The sequence below is a fragment of the Leptosomus discolor genome, chromosome 3 (assembly GCF_034619465.1).
Source record: "Leptosomus discolor isolate bLepDis1 chromosome 3, bLepDis1.hap2, whole genome shotgun sequence".
In the NCBI taxonomy this organism is placed as follows: Eukaryota; Metazoa; Chordata; class Aves; order Leptosomiformes; family Leptosomidae; genus Leptosomus; species Leptosomus discolor.
In genome coordinates, this window is record NC_141393.1 from 26,325,202 (window position 1) to 26,352,750 (window position 27,549).

A 27,549-nucleotide genomic window follows, 5' to 3' on the forward strand; every position below is an offset into this window, starting at 1 on the left:
CGCCTGCCCGCCACCTTCCCGCGGCCTCGCCAGCCCCGCAGCCGGCCTGGGCCCCGCCGGGGCTGCCGCAGCCCCTCGCCCAGCCCCTCCCTCCCTCCCTCGGAAAGAAACTGCATCAGGAAAGTATTCGGGGTATTTTTAGCCGCTTTTAATGCGATTTCGCAGCTGGAAGCGGGAGGGGCCTCCCTGCGCCGCCCGCCAGCGCGCGGCAGACCACCGCGAAGGGCTCGGCCGCCGCCGCCCCGCGCCCGCCGCTACCCGGGCGGCGCCAGCAGGGGGCGCCCGCGCCCCGCCGCCGCGGTGGTGCGGCGGCCACGTCGGAGGGCGCGCGGGGCCGCCCCGCCGCGGAGGGGCCCGGCCCCGGGGCGCGAGGGGTCCGGCGCCGCCGGCCGCGCGGGGGGCGGCGGCTGGGCCCGGCGGGCGGCGGCGGCGGCGGAGAGAGAGAGAGAGAGAGAGAGAGAGAGAGAGAGAGAGAGAGAGAGAGAGAGGGAGGGAGGGAGGGAGGGCGGGCGGGCGGGCGGGCAGCGGTGGCTGCGCGGCTGCTGAAGCCATTAGCGCGGTGCTGCGGGCGAAGGCCGGGCTTGGAGCTCCCTCCCCCGCCCGAGCCCCGTCCCGGGGACGTCATGGGAGGGAGGTATAAAATTTCAGCGGCGAGGCCGAGGGAGAGGCAGTGTGCGCGGGAGGGGCGGCGCGGCGCTGGGCCGGGCCGGTGCGGTGCGGTGCGCGGCCGGGGCACGGCGGCCAGCGGAGCCCGCGGGGGCAGCGGGCGGCTCGGCGGCGCTGCTCCCGGCTGGGCGGGGAGCGCCGCGCTCCCGGCCGCCGGGGGCCGGGAACCGGGCGATGTAGGGCGCGGGGCCCGGCGGGGGCATGAATGGTGCAGCGAGAGGGGCGGGCGGCGCGCTCCCCCCGCGGCGGCGGGGCGGCGCGGGCCGCTGACACGTGCGGCGGCGCGGCGCGGCGGGGCGCCCCCGGCTCCGCGGGACGCGGGGCGGCGCATGGGGAAGGAGCCCGGCGCGGCGAGGCACGGCGCCTGCCGCTTCTCCTTGCGGAGCGCTGCCAGCTCTTCCTGGAAGTCCTGAGTCGCGCACGGCGCAGTGAGTTCATGCACCTCCTCGCCAAGCCTCAGCCTGCGGGATCTGGGGAGGCTGCCGCCAGCACACCGCCCGGTCCCCCGCGCCCGCTCGCCGCCGCCCGGGGGTCTCTCCCGGGGGCCCCCGCCGCCGCCCCCTCGCACATGAAGATGTACGTGCAAAGGGCTCTGGTGCTGCTCTCCCTCCTGAGCTTCGCCACCGTGAGCCTCTCGCTGTCCTCCTGCACCACCTTGGACCTGGACCATATCAAGAAGAAGAGGGTGGAAGCCATCCGGGGGCAGATCCTGAGCAAGCTGCGGCTCACCAGCCCCCCGGAGACCGTGGGGCCGGCCCATGTGCCCTACCAGATCCTGGCCCTCTATAACAGCACCCGGGAGCTGCTGGAGGAGATGGAGGAGGAGAAGGAGGAGAGCTGCTCTCAGGACAACACCGAGTCCGAATACTATGCCAAAGAGATCCATAAATTTGACATGATCCAGGGCCTCCCCGAGCACAGTAAGTGCTGGGCTCCCCCGTGCCGGCGGAGGGGCCGCGCCCGCGGGGCAGGCTGCCCGGGACCCCGGCGGCGGAGGAGGGGCGGCCGGCCGGGGCCCGGGGCCGCCGCGGGAGGGGCAGCTTTGCTGGTGGGGCGGGGGCGCGGCGGCGGGAGGGGGCCGCGGCGGCGGGTGGTGGTGGTCGCGTCTCCGGCTGCTTGTGCGCGCTGGGGCGCGGTGGCGATGGGGGGCAGGGGGCGCACGGCGCTGTCCCGGGGCCGGGGGAGCGGCGGGGCGGCGAGCGCTGGGAGCAGGCGGAGAACGGCGCGGGGCTTGGCGGCGAGCGGCCCCGCCGCAGGTGGAGAAGGTGGGCGCTGGCAGCGGTGGGGTGCGGGGTCCGGGAGCAGCGGCGGCCCAGGCCCCGGGCGGGAGCAGCGAGCCAAGCCCGTGTCCAGAGCCGTGACATCTGGGGGAAGGCGGGGAGGGGAGAAGGGAAGGCGTGAGGTGGGAGGGCGAGCAGCGGGAGGGCAGGCAGCTCGGGTCCCGGGGTGCGCGCTGCGCGCCGGGCTGGGAGAGGGCGCAGGGTCTGTGTTTGGGTGACGGGCAGGTAGACGGGCTCCTCCCCGCTGAAGCTCCAGCGCCTGCCGCAGAGATACGGGCAACCTGTTCGGTTTGTGCGGCACCCGCACTGGCTGTAGAGAAGGTGCGGAGGCACTTGCCGAGGAGACTGCTGCCTGGAGGGCACTGTCGAGGGTGTTACTCGCATAGCGTGAGGCTTCAGAGAGCGAGTAGAAGATAACGGGGATGCTAAGCAGGTGCAGAGCAGACAGTGGTGTGAAGGGGACCCCCAAGGGAACAGAGGCATTGAGGAAGCGTGACAGATGTTGTGCAGGTGTGGAGCAGATGATGAGCAGGCCCAGATGCGGACACTAAACAGATTCAGGTGCAGAAGCTGAGCAGATGCAGATGCAAAGACAGACACTGAGCAGACATGAACCCCAAGCAGATTGCAGATGCTGAGCACATGTAGGGACAAGCAATCATTTTGGGCTGTGCCTAGGATTCCTTAGGACTGGAAGATGTTGGTGGGCATGCAGTCATACCACCATCAAGGGTGTCCTCCTGTGATGTAGTGCAGCGTAGTCTTGGGGACACAATTTGAATGCCAGCAGTTCTGAGGAGGAGCTGTGACTTGGTGCAGGCAGCCTCAGAATGCGGTTACGCTGCCAGGTTTATGTTAATCTTGACATATGATGAGCTGGAATAAGAGCTACAGTGTGGTAACGCAACAAATTTCACTTAATCTGTAGCAGACTGCACTCCATATGGTTATATGATTAGCTCTTAGCTCAGGAGACACCAAGACTCACGGAACACAAAGTACACAGGGTATAGCAGCTTACCCGTATTTCAACATCTTTGTTCTACTGAAGTGTTGTTTGTGAAATTCTAAAAATGTATGGGGAAACCAAGCATCTGTGCAAAATAGTACAGCCACACTATGAACTGTGTGTTTTGGGGAAGGAAACTGGGAAAGCGTAACAGTGGGAAATGAAGTCAGAGGAGTGGATTTGGATAAAGTAGAGGGGAAGGAGGAATGAAGACGTATGGTGCACAAGAAGGAGCAGTGAGGAGGGACTGTGGGTTGGGGAAAATTCCTATGGAGGTGAATGAACCTGTCGCATGTTCCCATAGGATGCGGGCAAGGTGCTGAGCAGCAGGTTCAAAAGACCAAGTAGTGCTGAGACTGAATTCCCAGGAGTGGGCAGTGTAGATGCCACCACCCAGAGAAAGAGGAAACTTTGGAATAGCGTCACACTGGGAGAGACTACCACCAGACAGGCCATGGTGTCAAGAGGCGCGCTCCTTTTGAAACCTGGGGAGTTTCTTTCATTGCTTACACCATGGCTGAATTTGGCCCTGTGTCTTCAGAAGTGGCTGATGTTCAACTTTCCCATGACTCTGTCACTGTGCCAGGTGGTGATCTCAGAGCATGCTCTGAGCCAAAGCCAGTCTCCTCTCGGGGGGAAGGGGAGGACTGCTCCATTGAGGGAACTGCGAGGATGATACAGACGAGTCTGAAATGTGTGCGCACGCACACTCACACGCACACGAACTGTTCTAGCTCCGAACTATTAGTCAAGCAGCTCGTTGGCTCAGAGAACTCCTCCTTCTCGAATCTAAAGGCCCAAAAGTGAGGAGAGCTGGGGAGCAAAAATAGCAGTGGGGAGAGCCCCATCCTTCTAGGAAAGAAGGAAGGATATTCAGGACCAGATTCCCATCCCTACTGTGAGCTGTTTGGTGACTCACGGAATGGTCTTTCTCCTGTGCCTGTCAGGCACATTGCCTGAATTATAAGGGACTTTCTTTCAGAGAATAACTCACTCTTGACCAGCCATTCACTCCAGGGATCTCCTAAAACTCATGGGGGTTCAGACCCCCCTTAAGCACTGACTTGGTTAGATTCAAGCTCAGAGAGCATCTGCAACAGTCCTGCAAATGGCTTTGCTTACTCTCCTGAGGAAAAATAGATGCCATTTTCCAAGCCAGCTTGAGAGACACGGCGATTAAAGCCATGGGTCGCTGGGGCCAGGCATCTCTTCCCTCCAAACCTGCTGTGTGCACTGTTCCAGAAGGATATCCTTTTTTTTTCTCCAAAGTTACGCAGCTTTGGCATGAAACACCTTGAAGTACCAGTGGTATAATACAGAGTGAGGCAATACCTGCTCACAGACAGCTTGTCCTTCCTTGACATCAAATCCTAACTGCACAGCCATCAGCCTTCTTTGGGCTTGCCAGAAACAGCAGCTATGTAGGATCAGCAGCACATGGAGAACCTGCACCTCGCTGAGAGCAGTGATAGGAAGAGGGAAACTCCCAAAAGAACCTGCTCTCTGTATCACATTGACCATGCTAAGAGGCTACTGGTCTTATTGTTTGTGCAGTCAACAGCTCTGGGCTGTCTGGGCTCCACAGTAGTAGCAGGCTCCGATCTTGAGGATATATCATGTCACACATAGCCTGGCATGAGTGCACAGGGTGTCACAGGTTCCCTGTCTCCAGGCTTGGTTACAGCCACTGAGTGTTGTGGACTGGAAGAGCTTGCAGGAATATTGCCTCCGGGCTTTGTTCCATGCTGGTAGGTGGACATGTCCAGATTCCAGTGTGATTAACACACCTGAGCTGGGACTGGAAAAAATCAGTTCCCTGAAAAAATCACCTCACCCCCTTTGCCTGTGACCTCTTGCAAAAAGTACTTTGCCCCAAAGCAGTCAGCTTTCTGAGGGCGAGACCTGTATCCTGGAGACCCTGCTATGAGAAGCAGGCTCCAGCCTCGCAGTGAAACACAGAATGCAACACGATCTCTCCATCACAGAGGGCTTGTTCCCAGTGTACAAAGGGAACATGAAACTTCTTCTTAGGGAAGATAGCTGTTACTGTTTCCACTAGGAAGGTTTCCCAAGACACCAGCACCTTGCTAGTAAAGTAGGTAGGTAGAAGGTGGTGTGGGGACAGCAGGCGAAATAACAGTAGATACAGTAATCCCGTACCACCATGGATGCCTAACTTAGCCAGAAATCTTAAAAAGATGATAAACAATACATTATTTTGTCTCTCACTTGCACTGTGCTGTAGGACCAGATCTGCAGTCTCTAAATAGATTGTCGGATAAAGCACTACTGTTGGAAACAGATACTGGGCTAGACTGACCATTGGTCTGATCTAGAAAGGCATTTCTGATGATTACTGGGACAGCCCTCGTGGACAGGCAGTCAGGTCTGAAATGGAAGGGCAGGCTGTTAACAGCACTATTAATAGCGCTAGGAGTGCAAAACAGCTTAAGGGGGTATTAAAACACAGTATCTGCCTAGGTCTAGGACACAGAACAATTATCAGTGTTAGTCTTCAGCTAGGAAGATGCCTTTGGGCATTTAATGAGATCCCAGAGCTTGGGTTTTTTGCTGTGCTTTTCTGTGGCTTAAAACCTAGAACTGGTCACAGTGGTGGAGTCCCCACAGTGGGTGTCCTTGTGTGGCTCGGTGTACTCTTTGCACTGCAGGGCTGTTGCGTGAGCATACCTGCTCATGGCTGCAATGGGGTCTGGTCTCCTGGGACTAACAAACGTCCATGTCTTCAATAGCAGCCAGAGCCTTTCCTGTATGTTCCATTCAGTAGTACAAATGACACAACCCCCTCCAATTAAAGCCCATCTGATCATTACCTTACTGAGTAAAACTTCAGCACCCTAAGAACGCATCCTTGTGAACTGGCAGGCTCCTGCGTGCTGAATCTGAGTGTAGCACAAGAGGAAGACCTTCATCTTCATGGAGATGACTCTGGAAGTGTATCAGTGTTGCTCAAAACAGAATTTGGCATGGGAGGTGAACTTCTGTGCTCAGGTGCTGTTTCACACTGGCCCATCTTCAGAAGCTGTTTTCCTGGGGAGATAGTGGTAGTGTTGTGAAGAGAGGAACTGACTCCAGGAATCTAACCTGAAAGTTCCTTCAACTAGGGCTTCTAGCTTGTTTGTCACAGGCTGGAACTGCGGTGGGAACAGGCAATTTTATCGTTTTTCTTTGTTTCTTTTTTGTTGTTGTTTTAAAACAATTTAAATATTAGCTTAAATAAGAGTCCTGTGTTGCATTGGACAACAGTCAGAGGTCATATGAGAGGCTCTGTAGGGCTGTAGACAAACCTGCACATGGGCGTAGAGCAGGAGCTGCTGTGTCTTGTCTGCAGGAAGCCTTAATGATGCTAGAGCCTTGAAGGCTAACAGAGGTCAGTAGGAGAGGAACAACAGTGACAACAAAGACTTTTCCATGGGACCAAAAGGGTCCAACTGAAGAGAGGCATGTTTTCTTTTGAGGACTCTGTTTTGGCCCTCATAGCTTTTATCTGCTCTCCTTTGGGCATCTGTGAAATGGACTTTTCTGTTCAGCAGGCACACATGGAGGCAGAGAATTGCTGTGTTATTTCCTGCCCATGTGTCTGATCTCTGCAGGCCTCAGCACTATTACTCTGTCCTTGAAGAACTCTGTGTCTAGTACTATTCATTAATTCCTTCTCCAGAACATGAGTGAGAACTACACACTGTCACTGCCCCAAAAAGTCTTTCACGCCTCATGCTTTATGGACACTTGGCTGGCTTTCATTCTAGGAGACAATGTCAAGGTTTGTAAAACTAAGATTCAGTGGCAATGGGATCACCTTCTCTGTGGCTTCATGTCTCCAGCAAGAGCAGAGTCACACCATCATCATTATTGAGAATGGGCCCCTCTAGCTGCAAATCAGGTTGCCGCAGTGCCTTGGCTGGCGTTGTCATTTGGGATGCAGCAGACTCGTGAGCAGAGTTAGAAGAGATGATATTAAAAATACTGTGGTTGATCTCTACTGATTCTCTGGCTTGTAGTATTGAAGTAACGGTGGCAGTATTGGGAAGATTTTGCAAAACGCTGCAATGTAGACTGAATTTGAGTGAATTCATCCTCTGTTATCTTTAGCTAGATAGCCATGCTTCACAGGTGGTAAGATGTTTGAAAGACAGGCTTCTACTGCAAAGCTGTTTCTCAAACAATATTTATTTGAGATCCCGCCCCTCTGACCTGTGGTTCTGTCTTTCCATCTTTCTTTCTCCTTAGATGAGTTGGGCATTTGTCCAAAAGGCATCACCTCCAACGTGTTCCGCTTTAACGTGTCCTCGGCAGAGAAGAACAGCACGAACTTGTTCCGGGCCGAGTTTCGGGTGCTGCGTGTGCCCAACCCGAGCTCGAAACGCAGCGAACAGCGCATTGAGCTCTTCCAGGTGAGTATTCTGGAGCCAAGGCTCCTTAATGGTTGCCTCAATTGATATGTGTAGGGCCACAGAAGAGAGAAAGAAATCCCATGCTGTACCCCAGGCTTCTTCCAGCATATGCAGTGATACAGTCACCTTTCTTTCCTTTTACAGTGTGGTGTTGTCCTTTCCCCACTCACATTGGCTGGCTGCTCTGGGCACCCTGGCATGGTGCCCACTGTAGCTCCTTGCTGCACTGAGAAGGGGGTTGGAAGGGGAGCCCCTCACCAGTGGAGCAGCCCTGACCCTTCTGTCACATCTGCATGCCTAGGTCCATTGGCAGTTTTGTTCCCTCGACTATCGCAGTACAGTTGGTGCTAATCCAATGGGTGGAGCTCTCTGTCCTGTCACAGATTTACTGGAAAAATAATGCTTGCTTTCAGTGTTCTCTTCAGCAGTAGCTCCTCAGGTGCACAACTCATGGCACCATTAATTCAGGTACTTAGCTGGTGTTTGGTTTTAAACCATGGACTCCCCTGGCAGAATAAGGTCTGGTTTCAGGTTTGGAAGTGGTCTTGGGCTGGGCTGGACCACCCAGTCCAATGGTACAGTTTGGCATCCAGGCAGCACATTCCCACAGCCTGGTGTCTGTCCACTTTGCAGTGAGAGTGCAGCTAAAATTGCCCTGTGACTGGTAGCTCTTGAGGACTTCCTGGAATTCAGCTTCAAAGGTCAGAGTGATTCTTCACCAGATGACACAACTGACAAGGAAGCAATCCCAGAGCTTCTCCACAGGTTCAGTGCTCTGTGGAGTGAACCTGGGGTCCTGCAGGAAAGAACACCTTGCACAGGCTGTTGGTGTTTGTCTGGAAGCAGGAAGACATGTCAGGGCAGGGGGAGAGGTCTCCAAACCTGATCAGCCCTGGTGTGTTTTGATAGAAGTTGAAGAGTGTAGGACACATGAAAATGCCATGCTCAATAGGCTTGCTGGGCAAGGGACCTGTGGCAAGATGCTCTATTGCCCACTACTGGTTCTGTTCTGAAATCCAGACCCACATCCCACAAGTGTCTAAAGAAACAAACCCGCCCTTTAGATCAATTGCTGTGTGCTTCTGCCTCTGGATACGTGCCCCAAAACAAGAATGAATTGAGAGAGGTGGGCTGCTTAGGACACAGAAATAAGCGTTGTGTAGATCTCTGGAGTTTGGGTTGGTTGTGAAGCATGTCCTTCTCACATGTGCCCAGGTATTCCTGGTCTCTCACTTGGGAGGACCAACCTTCTGAATTAGTTTTTAGCAAGCTGTGGAAGGAAAAAGACCCAAGGCTATCCCTTCCGTATGCGAGGCACTGGCTGATTCTCTCTACCACTCCTTCCGACACAGATCCTTCGGCCGGATGAGCACATAGCAAAGCAGCGCTACCTCAGTGGCAGGAATGTGCAGACACGGGGCTCCCCTGAGTGGCTGTCCTTCGATGTCACCGAGACTGTCCGTGAGTGGCTTCTGCACAGAGGTAGGGGTCTTAGCTGGACTGGGTGTCAAGGCATCCATAGAAACGTGGATCAATGTTGACAGGAATCTCTCTCTGCTCCCCTTTTTTCCAGGAGCTTGGCTCACATAGAGGACAGCTTCTTTCAGTCTGAGAACAAGCCTTTCCCCAGAGAGCTACCTCAGTGCGTGACGTTTGCTAGATTCCTAGCTCTGTCCTGGAGTCCCCACTGTGTAGCTCTGTGGGCAGAGTCAGAATGAGAATTCATCCTCTGGAGGAGGAAATTGTTTTCACTGACAGATGCTGGAACTTCTTTTGGTTCTTCAATTCTAAGCCCAGAGGGGACTCCTCTGCTTGTTTAAACTATAATCTGTAATACATAGAAAATGAGGATTGCTCTGGTTTAATTTTCATGTGGACTAGAGCAAATCTAGTAGGGAAAAAACCCCAGCAAGGATCCTCATTTCTTTAGCTGTTTACAGCTTGGCAGGTATAAAGGTGAGGAAATACCAGAGGCTGACACACCTAGACAGATAGAGGCTTTAGCACTGCAGAAAACATACCTCTGCCACCACTGGGCAGCCCAAAGGATAGTTATGGGGCAGTTCCCAGCAAGAACACTGACCCCATTCACAGCTGGAGCATAGGCACCGTGACTCACAGCTGGATTGGCCCCACAGATAGAAGCTAGGTGCCATTGAAAACTGGAATGCAGGTACTGGCAAGCAGCCGCTTACTGGAAGGGTAAGCTGTAGGCTTGTAGGCTGAGCTGATCCTTTTTCAAGCAACCTAAGTTGTGTTCTGATGGCTGGAGTTCAGGGCTGGAACTGCAGCAAGCTCTGGGCAGGCACACTAGCTGACAAGACATCACAGAGTATGCAGTGCTTAGGAAAAAAGGTGCTAGGCACCCTGTCAATGCCCCAGGGAGCCAGATGTTTTAATTCATGACACAACATAAAAAAGGAGCTTTCATAAGAGTGTTATGTTCCCTTAAGTCAGGCCCACACAGCATGACTGGTCCAGGAAGTTATTATGAAAATAGACTTGCCTCTGGAAAGTCTGTGTGACTTAGACTGCTAGCAGTTCAACAAAACAGGAGGTTGCAGCTGCTGAGAAAAATGCTTCCAGTGAAATTACTTGTCCATATCTAGCTCACTCATTTTCAGATCTCTCCTTCAGACACTAACCAGAAGCCAGATAGTAGGCAGGTACTGAGGATGGCAAAACTGATTTAACACAGACACTGCAAGCCAGCTCTTCAAAATACTTGTTTTCCAGTGGAGCTCCTTGAAGCTCAAAAATGCTTTTGGATGCTGGATAGCCCAAGAAACATAAGCAGGAGCACCCTTCTCACCTACCCAGGAAGCTCCTTTTAGCAAGAGCATGGCTTTTGACACAGGTGAAGCCACAAGATTTTGCTTCCCATTCTCCTTTCCAAGGCAGCTTCTGTTCCCCAACTCTGATAGCACCCCTGACTTTGAGACCGACCCTCAGTGAAACTTCCCTGAGCCACGAGCTGTCCCAGCTGAGGAAGACTGTTTCTCACAGAGTCATCTTCTTTGCAGAGTCCAACCTCGGCCTGGAAATTAGCATACACTGTCCTTGCCATACTTTTCAGCCCAACGGGGACATCTTGGAGAATTTGCACGAGGTCTTGGAGATCAAGTTCAAAGGTGATAAAAGAGCTTGGTTAGGGGAGGCTGTTGGGGAAGGGAAAGTCTTGACTATCTAAAGAAAAAAAAATGAGTTCTTGCTTTGCATATTTGAGCATTTTACGTTGCATAACATTTGTCTTAAAGCATACACATCTGGATTTGCGTGTTGATTATATGAGTATATCCACTTTGTACGTAGGTTAGAAATGGAAAAAAGTAAATGTAGGCTGGGTGGGTTTGCATGAGTGTCTGCAGAAAGGAATAATTTTTATTTCAATGTCTCTCTCGGAAGTTCAGCTTGATGCCTTCTCAGATTTCCATGGAGGCTCTGCTTTCCAGTTAGGGTGACTGAAATACAAGTCAGGCATCCTGTGTGAGGTGGCCCAGAGAGTCAGTGGCTTGGCTGGCCTAAGAACTAGGAACCTCCTGGCTTGCAGCCCTGGGCTGCAGCCACTGACCCCCACAGGCTCCATTTCTGAGGCTCTTCTGCAGAGTGCCAATGATCTGACATCTTCTTTAAACCATTCATCTTCCTGCCTGTCCTGGGACTGAAGCCAGGAGTGAGTGGGATGGATTAATGGCCCCACCAGCAGTTTGCAAATGGTAAAACAGGTGGCCCGTAAGCCTCTATTTCAGACCTGCAGCAGTCAGATTCACCGGGAGTAAAGGGGTCCCTGTGAGAGAAGAAGTCCCAAAGTGAGTGGATGTGGTGCCTGAATCCCTTTCACCCTGGTTCAAGGGCAGGCATGAGAGTGTTAAATGTACTGAAAAGTCTTGTTGCATCATCCACTTCCACACTGATGTCATCTTTGTGGATCCTCTTTTTCTCTGAAGGCATTGACAGTGAGGATGACTATGGCCGTGGGGACTTGGGGCGCCTGAAAAAGCAGAAAGACTTGCATAATCCCCACCTCATCTTGATGATGTTACCCCCACATCGGCTGGAGAGCCCAGCATTGGGAGGCCAGAGAAAGAAACGGGCCCTGGATACCAACTACTGTTTCCGGTAAGTGAGAATCCTGCCTGGGGTGACCAGGTCCCATGCCTGAGATGGGCAAGCCTGGAAAGACTCCGTGCCACCGGAAAAGGGGGTTGTGGGTCACCATGGTGCCACAGGAGCCACATGAGGAGCACAGCTCAGCCAGCTGCTCCTTGTGGCATCCAAGCGGAGGATGCTGGCCAGCTCAGCAGGGTCACTGTGTGCTTCTGGCTGAGGGGCTGGCTAGAGGGAGACTTGCAAGCGGCTTCCTGGAGCACAGCCTGGGCAGGGACCGACAGCAGCCCCCTGCTAGCTCTAGGTGCTGGAGAGCAGCCAGGTGCTGCTGTGCGTGAGCAGGGTGCTGCCTCCCTGGGCCAGTGGCTAAGCTGCCTGCCAGCAGGCATGACCAGTGCCAGGCTGCTGAGCTGCCCACCACTGCTCGCCTGTGCCGCTGCTCTGCACTTGACACAGGCACTGCTGGTATTTCCTTCTGCTCGGGAAGCTGCATCACGCAATCACATATAAGGCCTCTCTTTAGATTCACTGTGTTCCGATGCTGTGTTTCAGGAACCTGGAGGAGAACTGCTGTGTGCGTCCTCTGTACATCGACTTCCGACAGGACCTTGGCTGGAAATGGGTCCACGAGCCTAAGGGCTACTTTGCTAACTTTTGTTCGGGCCCTTGTCCGTACCTCCGCAGCGCAGACACCACTCACAGCACGGTACATCTAGTATATTATCCTACCAGGGCTTGTGGCTGTGACTGCCTAAGTCTGATCGTATCTGGTCTCTTCAAAGCAGCAAAAGCAGTTCAGATCAATTCTTGTAAGAAACTGTCCAAGAGAACTGCAGAAAAAGTTCAGCAGGGAAAATGTGCATCCTTTGGAGTCAATACTGAGTCCATGCTTCCAGCCAAATGTCGAGGAGAAGGATGCTGCTGTCTCTTGGATGAGATGTGAAACAGCAGGACTGATGGTTTTAGGGACTGAATTGTTCACATCAAATGTCAAATCTGGTAATTAGCTTCTCTTTAAATTTCTCCTGCAGTTTGCACTGGACAGAGGATTTTTCTACACTCTGTGCCAGGTTGTCATGCAAAACTCTTGTGGCGTGGCACACAGCTGCCATCTGCTACACAGGGGCAGCTGTAGCCTGAAAGTGAAGGGAAATGCATGTCCAGAGGTAAACACAGCCATGCAGTAAGCCCTCCTTTCTGCACAGGCCTCCTTTCCAGCTGTATAAATCCCACCTGGCCTATGGCAGGGAGACCTACTAGGCAGCGAGATTCATGAGTAAAAACTGGCAGAAAGCAAGTGTCTTTAGGTAACTTATGCATAGCCTCTGTTTAACAGGAGTACACTAGGCAGTCTTTGGGAAGAATACTACCCAAGCCATGCTACTGTCTAGAGTGGAAGAAAATAAAAGCAACAGAAAAGCACAGGCATGGGAGAAGTACCAAGGGGAGAAGACAGACTAAGGAGCAGGCAGTCCATTGCTGAAGCAAGGAAAGCCAGAGGAAAACCCTGTGCTTCTGTCCACAGAAGAGAAAAGGTGGTAATCCAGGCAATGTAACAGTTCACTAGCAACTTAGCTTCAAGTTTCACTAAAAATGTTACTGGAAAAAGCAGATTCAGCTGAAGAGTAGATAACTAGGCAAAGATGATATTACAGAAAAGATGCTAACATTTTCTGGACAGCTTGAGAGTTCACAGCAGCAAAGCTTGCGGAAGCTCAAGGACTAATGTCAGTGGGAACAGTCGATCTATGGAAATGAAGGAACCAACAGATGCTGGGCATTAAGCACAAGACAAAGCAAGGGAATGAACAGCTTTGAAAGGGTAATGGGCATGTAGCTTTACCATCTGGTTGTCCTGAGAAGCTCTCTAGTAGATAACTGGACTGAATCAGGGTGGGAGAAGGGAGATTTTAGAGTAGTCCCTAATGTTCTTTTCTTGAGCAAGAAAGAAATGATCAAGCGTTAAGGTCAGCTGAGTGATCCAAAACCCTTTAGAACAATATAGCTGCTGACAGCTTGCCAGCACCACCCAGGAAAAACATGGTGAAAAGAAAATTTCTCACCAGTCTGTTTAACCTACTGTCTCTGTTGAGTAGAGCACCCCCAGAGCATGTGGTAGCCCTGTGGTACAGCCAGGGGTACTTTGCTTAGTACAACTGTGATTACATGGATCTGGATGATAGAACAGGATGTTTCCTTAGCACCTCTCATCCCTGAAGACTGTAAAGTAGTTAAAAGACCATGTGCCAGACCCTGTCGTTTATGCCAGATAAGCACTAATGAGACCACAGTAGTGCAGGTGAGATCACGTTTTGGCCCCACAACTCAAGAAGTTGCTTACCACTGAGAAGCAGCCACCTCTGGCAAGAAACATGGCAACTGTTCTGTAGCGGTTACATGGCTGAAGTGTGCAGTCATCTGTGGGCTGGGGCCAGCTGGGAAGAGGAATCCAGTGGGGTCCCACAGGACATGCTCCTGGCTCCAGCTTTATAGTGTAATGACTTGGAGGATGAAGTGGAGGGAGAAAGCATCAGACAGTTCAAAGCTAGGAGGGAACTGTGGATACTTGAGAGGATTGGCATCCATCCAGTGCTATCTAGAGATGTTGGTTGAAATAAGCAGCGCTGATGTTCTTTCTTCTGGTTTCTCTAATGGAACCCAAGACAGCATGGCCACAGGCTATTACACCCAGCATTGTTAAAAGCAAAAATTGTGACACTACCCACCATGCCAAATTAGAGATGAACTAGAGACAACTACTTGCACTCCCTCAATCCTTAGTCATCAGCCACAGAGCAAGGCTACTACAATTGAAAAAAAAAAAAAAAAAGTCTTAAAGAGTCAGGCCAGGGCAGGTGAGACCTTTTAGAAGCAGGCCATGATCAGGAAGTGACAGGTGAGTATTACTTGCCTCAGGGAAATACTCTCTGATGAGCACAGTCCAAACACCTAGAGACCTGTTGGCTTTGCAGTCTCTTCCTGTCCTCAACCAACTTAAACGTATTCCTGACTTTGTCACCACATTTACTTTGTTTCTGCAGGTGCTGGGCTTATACAACACGCTGAACCCTGAGGCATCCGCTTCGCCCTGCTGTGTCCCCCAGGACCTGGAGCCGCTTACTATCTTGTACTATGTTGGGAGGACCCCCAAGGTGGAGCAGCTCTCCAACATGGTGGTGAAATCCTGCAAGTGCAGCTGAAAGGCACCCTGGCCCGCCCAAAGCCAAGAGAGAAACTGTCAGCACCCACTCTCCTGCTCCCAGGCTAACACAAAAGCAACTGGGGGTCAGAGACTACGCATGCTGAGGGCCGAGTGCCAAACCCTGTGGCTTAGGGTCTGGCAGCCCTTGGGGATCTCTTCTGGAACATTTCTTGGTCTTGTTGGCAGTGTCATGTTCCTTCTGGGAGTTACTTTGGTGACACGAAGGCCACACTCTCCAAAATGGCTGGACAGTTGGTGCGGAAGAGAAGGATAGGGTGGAGGAACTGCTGTGTATTTGAATGCTGGGTGGTTGAGCTGGGAAAGCGAAGAAATGAGAAAGAGCAAATGAAAGGGGGAATGGAAATGGGGAGATGTTTTCTATTCTAGCTTTAGCTATCTTAGGACCTCAGCCCTCCCCACTGTCCTGAACAATTAAAGGTTTCCCCTGTAGGAGGAAACCCTGAAAGTCTCTCTAGGGTAAGAAAATGCACCAAGAAGGGAAGCTGCTGAGAGAAGAAATGCTCAGAGATAGACTTTTGTTCCTCAGAGCTGTGATCCAGGAGTCCTGCAACTGAAACTATGCCTGCCAGACCTGTAAGTTCAGTTGGCAGATCCTGGCTATTGGTTTCTAAATACAAACTGCAAGGCTCCCAGCCAGCCTGCTGAGGGTGGGCACATACAAGGAAAGAGGGTGCCAAGTCCATTTTCAGAGGGACTGATGTCTCCATTCAGCTCTTTTCCCTTCCTGGAGTTTCTGAGAGATGGTTTCTGAGTCAGGGCAGGAGCAACATCTGTGGGTACCTGAATATTGGGCCCATTCATTTGTGAGCTGATACACCCCGAGGACCTCTTGTCTGTTGTGGTTGGTGAGGTGCTTTGGAGTGTTCTGCACGATGACCTGAATGTGGCCCAGGCCTCACCTGCCATGATCTAAAAAATAGTAATCTCAAAAACATTGTAAAAAATAAATGTTTGGGGAGGGAGATGATCTTTTTTTCACCAGCAAGTTGTTTGTTGGAGGGTTAGATGGTTTGCTGTATTTAAACTGCTACTGCTGTGGCATACTCAGTCAGTCTAAAATCTTTCCCCTTTCCAATGTGTCTCTTCAAAGGAATAGACAGAATTTAGGTCAGCCAGAGCACCCCAGAATGGAAGTTCCTTGGTACCCTCAAACCATGCCTGGTGTATATGTGCCCTGTCGCACCTTAGTCCTTCAGACATGTCCATCACCTCTGGCATCTGGTTTTGATAGACTGATATAAAGGTCCCCTTCAAATGTAAACCACTTCCAACAATACTGTTTAAATAACCAGGGCAGTGCAGTTGCCACAATTGACAAATGTCCTATGCCCGTTTGAATATACATGGTCTGTCAGTACAAACTTGTACACAAAGGTAAATAACACCCCCCTCCTCCTGATTTACCATGAACGTTGCAGATGCTCATAAAAACCTCACAGATGTTGCCCAGGCAATAAATCCATGTACTCTTTTAAAAGTGTGGGCTTTTTAAGCCATAGATACTCCCACAGGTAAAAATCTCTGCTGTTTGCATGCCACATGAGACTCAGAGGCTGCCCCTCTGGCTCTCCAAACCACAACCACTTAAAGTCATGTTCTAGAGACCACAGAGTTTCCTCCCTGTCCCAGTTCCTGGTCCCCAGCAACTGAGTATAAAACGACACCTAGCTCGTTTATCACTGGTGGCCAGGGCTCTTTGTGATCAGGTCAGAATTCAGCTCTTCCTTCAAGCCCTTCACAACAGTGGCTGCTTCCATATACCTCACATGAGGCTGCCGTAACATGTAATCTCAAACATCTTAATAAACTGTAAACAACCCTTCCTGCACCATCACCACCTGGCTAGAGCTTAGCAAGCGTGGGTCAGTGGAGGGAGCCTGCCAACCTGTATGACCTTTTGGCTGGGGCACACATACTCTGGTAGAGGCACGCCCCAACGCTTAGTTTTATTCCTTTCATCTCTCTGGGGCTCCTTGACCTGTCATCGGTGTGATAATGAAAGGTGCAGCTCTGATTGCTCCTGCAGCACTGCTGTGTTAGTGTGCTCTGTACAGCCCTCCAGGCCCATGCTTTCTCCTCCACCCACCCAAGGAGGGAGCAAATAAATGTGTTACCACTACACTACCAAGCTGATAGGCCAGAAATTTAGTGGCTGCAATGGGGGTGGGGGGAAATCCAGATGCCAATTGGTGTAGGAATTCTCTCTAATCTCCTTTTAGCAGCAGCCCTGGGGAGGTTTTGGTTTACAAGCTGCAGTCTGTTCTTTGGTCATTGTTCCTCCTGAGCCCTGGGCTGGCTCTGCTGCCCATCCAATTGAAGGGCTTCCTCGCTAGTAAAGGGGGAAAAAAAAAAACCAACCCCAAACCCAAGGAGAGGGAGCTGCAAAGAGCAGAGCTAGAACACTTGCACAGCTCACAGTCCTACGTGGCACATGGAGCACGTCAGAACCACCCACGGATTAACCCTGGCAAGGGCCTTGAGGTGGGTCTGTCTTGCTAGCCCTTGTTCACTGCTGCTCCTCAGTGGCAGCAAGGGGTGGCTGAAGGACCAAGCCATTTGTTTCCTTGGAAAGGAGGCAAAATAGCAATGGCAAATCAGGGGGAAAGAGTCTTGGCGTCTCCAGCCAGTGGGGACACAGGTAATCTCATGAGTACCGTAATCCTTGAAGTCAAACAGGCACATTTCAGTTACTGCTTCTCTGTCCAGCCTTCCGTTTCCCTAGCAACATTTGAGAATTAGATTTGTGAGACAGGATCTGAATTCATTTTCTTAAGTTAAAATAGCTTTTCTAGAGGTGTTTTAGCCGTAACTCAGCAACAAACTACACTATCTACGTGGGGTTAATAACAGATTGAATACACTCCTGGGCACAGGCTTACCAAAACGTTTCAGGACACTTGTGTGAGAAGGCAGAGGGCAGTTCTCTATATGCTCTGTTACTAGCTGGCAAATTGAGGAAGACAATGGGAAAGAAAAAGTGGGATCTTCGCTGCCAACACTGAATACAGCTCCCAACAGTTCCCTTTTGTTATTCAAAGGAACAAAGAAAAGCTGATGAAAACAATCCCAGCACACTTTCTGTCTCTCTAACAAAGATCAATGGTTAGAAAGTGAAAAAACCCTTTCTGCATTGCCATAAGGCAGATCCTACACACATGATCAAACGACCATCTGTGTCTCCCTGCTTCTCTGGGGCATGCTCTATTATAGCATGCAAGAGGCTTAGTCCTGAACCTGAAAACCTTGTTTTTCAGGCTGTAGTCCATTATAGAGCTCTGCAAGGAACACTGCTTCAGTAAGTACAAGAATGTACACTGATATTTCAGCAAAGAATAGTCTTTGCAGACTGAATAAGTCTTTGTTCCCTGGTCTTTGGGCTGGATGGTATCTAGCTATCTCACTGCACTTACAAAAAGTAGTAGCAAACCCTGGTTACCACTATGTGAACTGGCATATGCTGCTTTGTGTTTCACCTTTCCATAACCAACAGACATCAATACACACAGTAAATGAGACGGACTGTGTCCAAAAGTAATAAATATTTACAAGTGACAAACATACCTGTCCACTCCTCTGGCAACATCATAGCTCTGTTCTGCTCTGTCCTGTGATGTCTCATGTCTCTCTTCGTTGTAGCTACCAAATTTCCATTCTCTCAGTTCACAGATCCTTATCTTCCTGTGCTGCTCTGAAGCTTTCCTTACCTATGACTAGAGTGTCTTCATCAGAGCAGAAATACAGGTCTCCAGGCTCAGAGTACTTTGTAAATGAAATCACTACAGCCATCCCATGACAGAAGAGGATCCATTGCAATGTCTTATGAGGCAGACATCTTCAACATGGTCCGGGGTCCAATGCAGGGCAGGTTCAGTACCGCAGGATGAGCAGGATGCAGCTCTAGGGCTGGCTCCATTGTGCAGAAAAGGTTTCTTACCCACTACAAGTGTGCCTAGTGGCATGCAAAACATCAGCTGTATAGTACTGGGTTGGTAGTAATAGGTGACTGAAAGGCAATGAAATCAATCAAGAAAATACAGTTTTCAATACGTATGGAGCCAACAGTAGAAGTGCAAAATAATAGATGGTTGTATGGGCTGCCTATAACCTACATTAATTATGGTTTAGAGTAACAGCAGAAAGCTGGATACAGTGCAAGGAGGAAAACATGCCTTCTAATTCTTTAAAAATAACATCTATTAAATTTTTTTTTTTTTACATTCAAAATCACTAGAATATATCAGTCAAAAGCTGTATAAAATTAACAACTAACATGCATACTATGGTGTTTACTAAGAACACCTGGACTTTCAGGTCTCTGCTTTACCAATATTTTCTTTTGCATACAGGGTAGTTCTTTAAGCCCTGGTTCATTTTTGATGCAGCTCCAGAAGGGGTAGATGGAAGCAACTAAGCTCAGTGTCTTTCATCCTCTCTTGAAGAGCAGATGCTCTGTACGAATGAGAGATCCTTTATCATGCAACAAGTCAACATAAAAGAGATGAGACAGTTTTAGTCATTGGGAAATAGATTATCTTAGAAATTAATTCAGATACATCAACAAGAAATACAGCAAATGAAAATTGCTGATTAATGGTTGCCATTCTCTTCTCTAAATGACAGTAATGCATTTGAGATGCCACTTATGGCCATAATTTCAGAAAGAATAAGGTACAGTATTTTACATGTCATAGTGTGTTTCCTGGAAAGACTAATTTCAAAGATTACAGACCTCAGTTACTCGCCTGCTTTTAGAACATCCTTATCTAGGGCTAGGTTGCATAGGGAAGATGGCAGAGATGGTCTGAAGGCGTTCAACCAAGCAGCTGGGCCTTTTCCAGTACTGGGCTATGATTTCATGGAAAATACACTTGGGGATAACGACCTTTGTATCTAGTACAGAATAGAGGTTTCTTTACAGCTGTGGTTTGTGGCAAAAAAACCCCACACATTATTGGTTTCCCACATCCTGCAGATTTAGTGAACAGCTTTCCGGCAGAAACTCTGTCCCCTGTGGTATATGCTGGCACTGTTGAATTATACCAATGAAGACCAGTCTTTCAAGCGGTATCTTCTGAAGACAAAGATTTATTTCTCCCCCTTTCAGGGGGGTAGTGGTCATTCCACTTAGTTGGCTAGGCAAGATGATACCTCATTGCTGACCACAGAGACCAATGCAAGAAATAATTACATGCAGGGCTTATGCATGTTGCAGAAAGCAAAGGTGACTTCCTTTTCTGGTCTGCCAACACTCAGACGTTTCTCACGAGCTGTTTACAGATATTCATTCATCACATACAGAATTCAGCATGAGGCATTATAATAATATATCATGGCCAGTGCATGTACGTCACTTGATGAAAGAAGCCAGCTGGGTCACATCAAACCAGAGATTTCCTGACATTCTTCAGGAAGGATTTCTTTTTTCTCCTGAAGTTATCCTCCTCTTCAGGAAACAGACAAAACAAAGATTTGCTGTGCAGCCAGGGGCAAATCTTACAGGATTTGTGCAATGCATGTAGTGTAATGTCTGGGGAATGTCTTGGTAACCATGCTCTGGACCTTTCTTGAAACAAAAATTTATGGTCTTTTGAAGTGCTGAAACCCTCTTGCAGGTAGACTAGATGCTTGGGAAATCTCCACTGTTTTCAAGGATTTGTAATAAACTCCACTTGTGAGGGAAAGCAGCAGCAGACAGTCTGACTCCCAAAAAGAGTCTCTGGAAGACATCCAGCTTGCAAGAAGCTGCCTTGTGTGACACAATTTGACATCTGCCCACTCAAAGGACACTTGCTACGAAATCTCTAACTGTACTTCAGGATCTGAAGATCTCACTTGGGCACTACCATGCTAAAAGTACTTTATTGTGCTAATCTGAAGAACTGGAAAAAACCAAACAGAACAGACAACAAAGAGAAACAAAACAAAAGAGATGGCAAAAAAATCTCAGGGAAGTATGATGTGGCAGCAGTTACAATGTGCCGACTACACATTTTAAATTGTCTTTCATTTTTATCAATTTTACCTCCCTCAGGCAAGCCATCATTCAAAAGACCTAAGAAACTTGCAGAGCCACAATTTGGCAGGAAGAGCCATCAATCTTTATTCTTACGTTTTTCAGAGACATTTTCAGTAGACGTATGGAGACAGGAGATTTTTAAGTCTGTGGAGAAGAAAAAGTATTCCTAGCTGATATCGTAGCCAAAATGTATTCCACATTGAATTTCTGGAATTAGAAATGGTGGAGAAAACACACTTTCAGGAGGGAAGACAAGCCCAATTTGAATGGGGGAAGCATCATGCAACTGGAAGTCTAAGTACTGTAACTAGTGGCACTAATGGGATGCCTACTACTTCACTTGCCCTCCCAGTAGATTCACAGCTGTCCATCTGCACACCTTGAAGAATGGCATAGACATGTATTAAATATATCTGACACAGCATGACCTTTTCAGAAAGTCATATAAATAAGGCAAAACCACTTGAAAAACATGAGGTGAATCCTGTAGAGTAATTACTGGAAACAGTGAGGAAAAATCCCTTGTCATTTTTGTTCCCCAATTTCAGAAAAAAACAGATTTTATAATAGAATGAAAGAGCGATGACAGTCAAGCACTTGCACTTGGCAGTAGAGAAACTTTTCAAAGATCTCTTCCTGACTTGACATGGTAGTACTCAAGACATAGGGATTAGATCAATAACCCCAAAACATTATTTTGAGAAGATTTTATGACTTTTGAACATAACTATACTAAGTTCAGTAACTTGTCTCCTCTTAGTCTAGTGGAAGGAGACTACACTTTACCATTGCTATAACTATGGTGAGATGAGATTTTCTAAAATACTCTTGCAGAGACACTAATGTTCTGGGGTTGTCTTCTGTTGCACATTCCAGCACACCAGTAGGCAAAAGGCCAAATACAAGACTGAACTTGCTTATAGAGATAACAGCACCTCTTCCACCTGTCCCAAACAAATGATAAAAATTCTGGTAATAAAAGATGCATTTTTTTTAACAGTGCCCAAATTCTTAACAATTGTATCAATTTTTTTTAAGGCAAATTCAATTTTTTTGTCTGATAGGTCCGATAAAGAAGCCATTCGTTTTCAAAAAATGTAGGATTCCTCAAACTTATTGTGTGTGCTGTAGGCGTGGACTTGTAGAGAAGAGGCCCTGTCAAGTATACTCTTTTCCCTAGGGAATCACTATGATTCACTGAATACTACTGGCAACGGCTTCACACCAGGGTCTCCACAGTGCTCAGTGATTCTTTCCTTTAAATTGGAAACAGCAGTGAAAACTCTTTTTCAATGTGAGCCAGTAAAATCCTTTTTCGGTAAGGTAACAGACAGAGCAGACTCCTCAGGGCAAATTTGGTGTCCTGTTTGTCACCTTTAGTTCAGTGGAGTTTGTCCTGTCTGTTAAAACTGCACAGAAGGGCTGTTTCAAAACTCAGAATCTAACAATTTTGAAGAAGATCAGCTCGCATTTCCTAACTACTCATCTCTAAGGCAGCAGGGAAACTTAATCTCATTCTTTGGAAAAAGACAGTAGGGTTCTAAAGCAGGAAGAAAGCAGTTACCAGGTACTGTATATCTTTAAGATGTGCTGTGGTTGTGCACACATTTGCCCTGAAGGTGCTTTGCACTCAAGCCTTTTGGAAGACAAAGATGGTGAGAAGTGAAATGTGTATGAACAAGATAACTTAAGAGCTTCAGTTAGTGGTAAATATTTTCTTTTCCATAGTTAAGCGATTAACCATTTACAAACATCATATTATGGATGACTTCTATACAGCAACCTATACTCCCCCAAAATCACAACTGTCTAGAGATGGATCTTGGTGTCCTTTATGCTCTTGTAAGAGCTCCATCATTCTGAAACCCTATGCAATATATAGTGCCCACCCAGGTGAAGGTGTAAACAAGCTGCATATGACAACTTGGCAGAAGTCAGCAATGGACACTTTTCTTAGAGAACCCATCACCACAGAGTGAATTCTGGTGGCACATGCCTGTCATGAAAGGCAGCTTTGCCTTCGCTGTTCTGGTAGGCTGTACTGCAACTGTCAAAATAAAACGTCCATACAAAGTCAGACTACAAGACCATCTAGCCCACCTCTTGTCTCTGAACATGGTCAACAGCACATGCCTGATAGACAAGCTAAAAATTGGAAAAGCCCATTGTGATACTTCCCCAGAATAGTCACTGGAAAAGTCTTAGAAACTTCTTGCTTGTTTTTAGTTTTAATATTTAATATGGCCTCATAGATTACTCTTTCATGGATCTGTCTACTTGTCTTTTCATACCACACATAATTTTTTGTATTCAAAATATCTTGTGACAAGCAGTTCCATAGGTCAATTACATACTGTGGGAAAAAAAAAAAAAAATTGCAGCACCTTCCCCCTTTTTTTTTTTTCCCTTTGAATCTGTTATCTGTTAGTTTCATTTGATGCTCCTACTTCTTCTAGTGGGCAAGACTGTGAACAATTACTCTCTTTTCACCTTCTGCCTTACACTCCTCCTTGACCATCTCTTTTCCAATTAACCACTTTCTGCATGAAGAGAACTATGAACATTAAGTTTTGTGGTCTTGGTAGAACCAATGTCAAGGACTGTTTCACCAACCTGATTCTATAAAAATAAGGTAAGGTCCTCCTGATGTTTGGCATAAACAGCGATGTCTTAGCTCTAGAAACATGAGGTTCTAGAAAGAAGAAAAGTAGGTCAAGTCCCAGGTTTAAGTAAAGCTCAGAAGCTTCTTTTGGAAGAAACTCTTAAGAGATCCATAGGAATAATGTGTCCAGAAAGGAAACAGTATGAAGAGGATCAATCAGCCAGTTACTTACTGCAACCAAAAAAAATCCAACTATTTTAACATCAGCAAATAACCCATTCAGATTCAAACAGCGAGCCCAGGATTATCATGAGCAGCAAATGTAGGACTGACTGGGGAAAACAATCCTTGGCAGTTTGATCAAGTAAACCTTAACAAAAATAAGTCAGGAGCCAGACTACTTTTGTTTCCAGCAAATAATTACTTGAACTGTTGTATTAGTACAAGGTACAGGACTGAAAGAATGCAAGCTGAGAATCCAGTCTGTTCTGTAAACTCATCTACAAGTCGATGATCTCCTTCACGGGTAAAGAAGAGAAATAGTCCAGCATTGCCAGCCATTCAACTCCAGGCAGACGGAGACTATCCATATTGTGGTATGAGGAAGAGGCACAGCATTGAGATTCCTACTAGTAAACAAAGGTCTTGATACCAAAACCTCCTGCCACAGTGTGGAACCAGTATGTATGTCGACCTTCCAGGCATCATAACAAGGAGCACTTCCAACAAACCATGATTATCCAAAAGCATACCTAGTCTTGAGAATGGAAATTTCAGTATGTCTCACTGGCATCCAAGACTAAGTGGTCTATCTAGTGTCGCAACATGATCTCCCGCTGATGGCACTCATCCACTTGTGAGGCTAAGATGAACCATGCAAAAGTGAACTTAATACTTCACGTACTGATGCAAGTCAGCTGCTTTTGGAGAGGAGAGAATCTAATATCCCTCCCTTAATTTTTATGTTGTGGTATGCACATTACCTAAACATAGCACAAAACACTTGTATGAACTCTGCATTACCTCAGCCTCCAGGACCCTGATGTGCACCGTATTCCTTTAGAGACTAACAAGCCTGATTCTCAGTCATTGGAACAGGCTCCTTAACTTAGAAGTGATGCAAACATCACAGAGTAGGAGAGAAGAAGAGGACCCCTTGGTTTCATTATCCAGTCTCACAACTGAAGTAGAAGCTGAATGATTGTTGGGGCTTTCTATTGGTAATTTTCTTTTCTCACAGTAATCAAAGGCACTTTTGTTGAAACTCTTTGATGAATGCAGGGAAGTAAATGTCATAAAAGCAGAGACAAACTAATCCCCACTTGAGGAGCATGCATGTAATTGTACTCCCCTCATGTGCAACTACTATAAATCCAAAACGATCTTTCTCCTTCCCTCCCTCATACTAGAAAACACTTCCTGTAAAATGCCTTCTCTCCAAGATGTGTGGTAAACAGTTCTATGCCTCCCCACCGAATCTCTTAACTAAAGCACTCTCCGAGAGGTTATTAAAAGGAACAGACATGGAAGCAGCAGAGCTGCAAAGAGACAAAATACATATATTATCCTTCAGTACACAGTATCCGCCATGCACAGACATATATGGACTCCAGGATGAAGCATACAGGGAGATGGGGAAAAAAAAAAAAAAAGAGGCTGGAATTGCAAGATTTGTTCCTGATTCTCTACCGCACATGCTCCCAAGGTAGCAGCATTTGTGCTCACAGCTGGGATCAGCAGATGCCCAAAGCAAAGGAATACTTCTATCTCCTTTGATGCTCTGGCTGCCCTAACATATCCTGAGGCTGAAGAGGAGTTCAAGGTCTAGGTGTTCGGCCTGAGGTAAAGGCCCAGTGTTGATATCTCTGGGGTTTTTTTATTTCTTGGAAGCAGAAGAAAAATTTTCCAGGGACAAAGGATGCAAGACTTCACTGCTCCTAAAGCTGACAAAATTAATCCCTTTGACTGCAATGTGCATTTCTCCGAGTATTTCAAAAATCTTAAGAGACAAGATATCCAATCTACTGCTACTAAGTCATCACAGTTACAGATGTGGTGTTGGCTACATCTAACATGCAATGCAAAGGTTCAGAAAACATGCTGGCTATAACTGAGTACAAATCATTATCCCAAAATGAGTGGGTGAGAGACTAGCAAAGCTGACAAAACAATTAACCTATGTTCCTAATAAGCCAGCACTAATTTGTAACTTGCCAGACAAAGATGTAAGAATGCTGTTTCTGCCAATGATCCTCTGAAGACAATCACCTTTCCTGGGCTAACTATTCATTTAAATCGCTATCCTCCAAAACTCTCTGTAGCTTTCAGTGGTGGCTGTGACAACCTGAACTAGAAACTAGAGAACAAAAACAGAGATGAGAGTTCCACAAGGATCTATATCCTATAGCTACTCGATCCTGCACACGAAAGGCAGTAGAATAAAGGAAATTCAGATTCCCTGGGAGGAAGAAAGGAATGGAATCCATTATTTACTGAAGCTAAATCTTACAGGGAAATAGCCCCTCCAACAGTTCTGGAACAGAGCTGGCAGGTATAGCCAATATTACACATAGCAGAGCAGGCTATGTCTTGAAGGTCTTGAAGCCCAAGCTGCTGAAGATGCGCAGAAGTCTGAAGTAACAATTTCTGCAACTAAATTTTCACTAATCACGAGCTAACAACTCAACAAACCAGTAGAAACCTCTATCTCTGAGACCCATGGGTGTAATTCAATGATTACAGACAGAAGGGACATGATCTGAAAGTAACTTCACAGGATTTTACAAATCTATTGGTCACTGCTGATATTGATGTCAGCACAGGCAGCAGACAAATGCTGTGGAGATTCTTGAAGAACACAGCTGAAAATGCAGAGAAGGGGAACGGGATCATGACTGTCTAGGAAATGAAAGATAAGCCAGTGAAGTAAGAAAGGCAACAGCTACACCAGACAACTCCATTTTGGACAAATGAAATATTCAATATCTGTCATATGCATGAGTGGAACAGAAATAGAAATATGCATGTTCTGTCCTATGAATTCATGCCTGGAGCACATGATAGTGAAGATAATGGGGTATAAACATAATTATTTCATCTTCTCACAATTTATATGGTCTTGAATGACAGAAAGTATGCACAATCCAAGAATGAACATGAACACAATAATTTCAAGAGAAAACACTTTCCCCCTCTGACACTGTTTCTTCTGTCAGCCACTTGGGTTGATCATTATCTACTTGCCAACACATGAGAATGATCTCTTAACACTGACTATACAGGTTAGAAATGACAAGGGAGCTGTTGCGTAAGAAAACAGACCAAACAGGCTATTAGAATCCAATCTTTGAGGGCTCTGACACAAATAACAGGAGATTTTGCACCGTTTTAGAATTACAATCATAACACTTCCTGTTTGACAAGGCAGGAGCTGCAAAATACTGAGTTTTCCTTTAACCTGGCGCTAACGAAGCCAGAGCTGAAGCTGCTTCCTGTTCGTTTTAAGGATGGGTGGATCTTCTCTCCAATACATTTTCCAGCTGCTGATGTTTTCTAACACAAGCAAATTAATTTTCATAGCATTAAGCAAATTTTAACTGGAGTGCTTCACCAAGCCACTATTGCAACTGATAGGAGCCACCTGGGCCTTAGGGTTCAAGCTTGGGTCTGAAAACATCAGCCAATTTAAAGTTTATAATGCCTAAACAAACAGAAATCAAAATACAAAAATAAGCCACACAGAACATAAGCATCCAACAGTGAAACATAAAGACAGATTTAAAATCTTGTCCAACGTAATGACAGCAAATATTTTGGGGGTGTGAATTAATAACTGAAATCATAACCAAAACAAACAAATGAAATTACTTTATTCAAACCAATCATTTCTATGGCTCTGTGCCAAAATTCAAGATGGCAACCAACATGGATGTCTCCAGTCATATGTTCTAATATTTTTCTCTGCTGATGGTTGCCGTGTGATGACAGCAGATAATCTTGGCTGTTACCAGACTAGGACAGACTGAAATGGCTGAGCAAATGAGACTTTATGTTCAAACTTGGACCTTAGGAAGAATAATACAGACAGCTGGAGGACCTCTGTCTTATAGAAAGACCTCACAGTTAGTGATCAGAAGAGGTGGGAGGAAGGGACCCCAAGACTCAGCAGCAGAACTCTCAAGGGCAATCATTCACCTCAGCTTGCAGGTGTATCACCAGCTTCCACAGATGTTCA

The 27,549-nt window shown here is 47.8% G+C and overlaps 1 protein-coding gene across 1 annotated transcript; it reads left to right on the forward strand.

Annotated features, from left to right (window-relative positions):
• Positions 1-871: 871 nt before the first annotated feature.
• TGFB3 (transforming growth factor beta 3) lies at positions 872-14,674 on the forward strand. Its single transcript, XM_086462407.1, has 7 exons — positions 872-1,586; positions 7,204-7,367; positions 8,720-8,849; positions 10,391-10,498; positions 11,315-11,486; positions 12,027-12,180; positions 14,516-14,674. Exons 1-7 carry the CDS (start codon positions 872-874, stop codon positions 14,672-14,674), a joined length of 1,602 nt encoding a protein of 533 aa, XP_086318533.1.
• Positions 14,675-27,549: the final 12,875 nt, after the last annotated feature.

Bases quoted from the DNA above. Each gene is read 5' to 3' on its own strand.
- TGFB3 (XM_086462407.1), top strand. From the start codon at position 872: ATGGTGCAGCGAGAGGGGCGGGCGGCGCGCTCCCCCCGCGGCGGCGGG. The intron at 1,587-7,203 runs GTAAGTGCTGGG...CTTTCTCCTTAG, and splicing joins CCAGGGCCTCCCCGAGCACA to ATGAGTTGGGCATTTGTCCA. The intron at 11,487-12,026 runs GTAAGTGAGAAT...GCTGTGTTTCAG, and splicing joins GATACCAACTACTGTTTCCG to GAACCTGGAGGAGAACTGCT.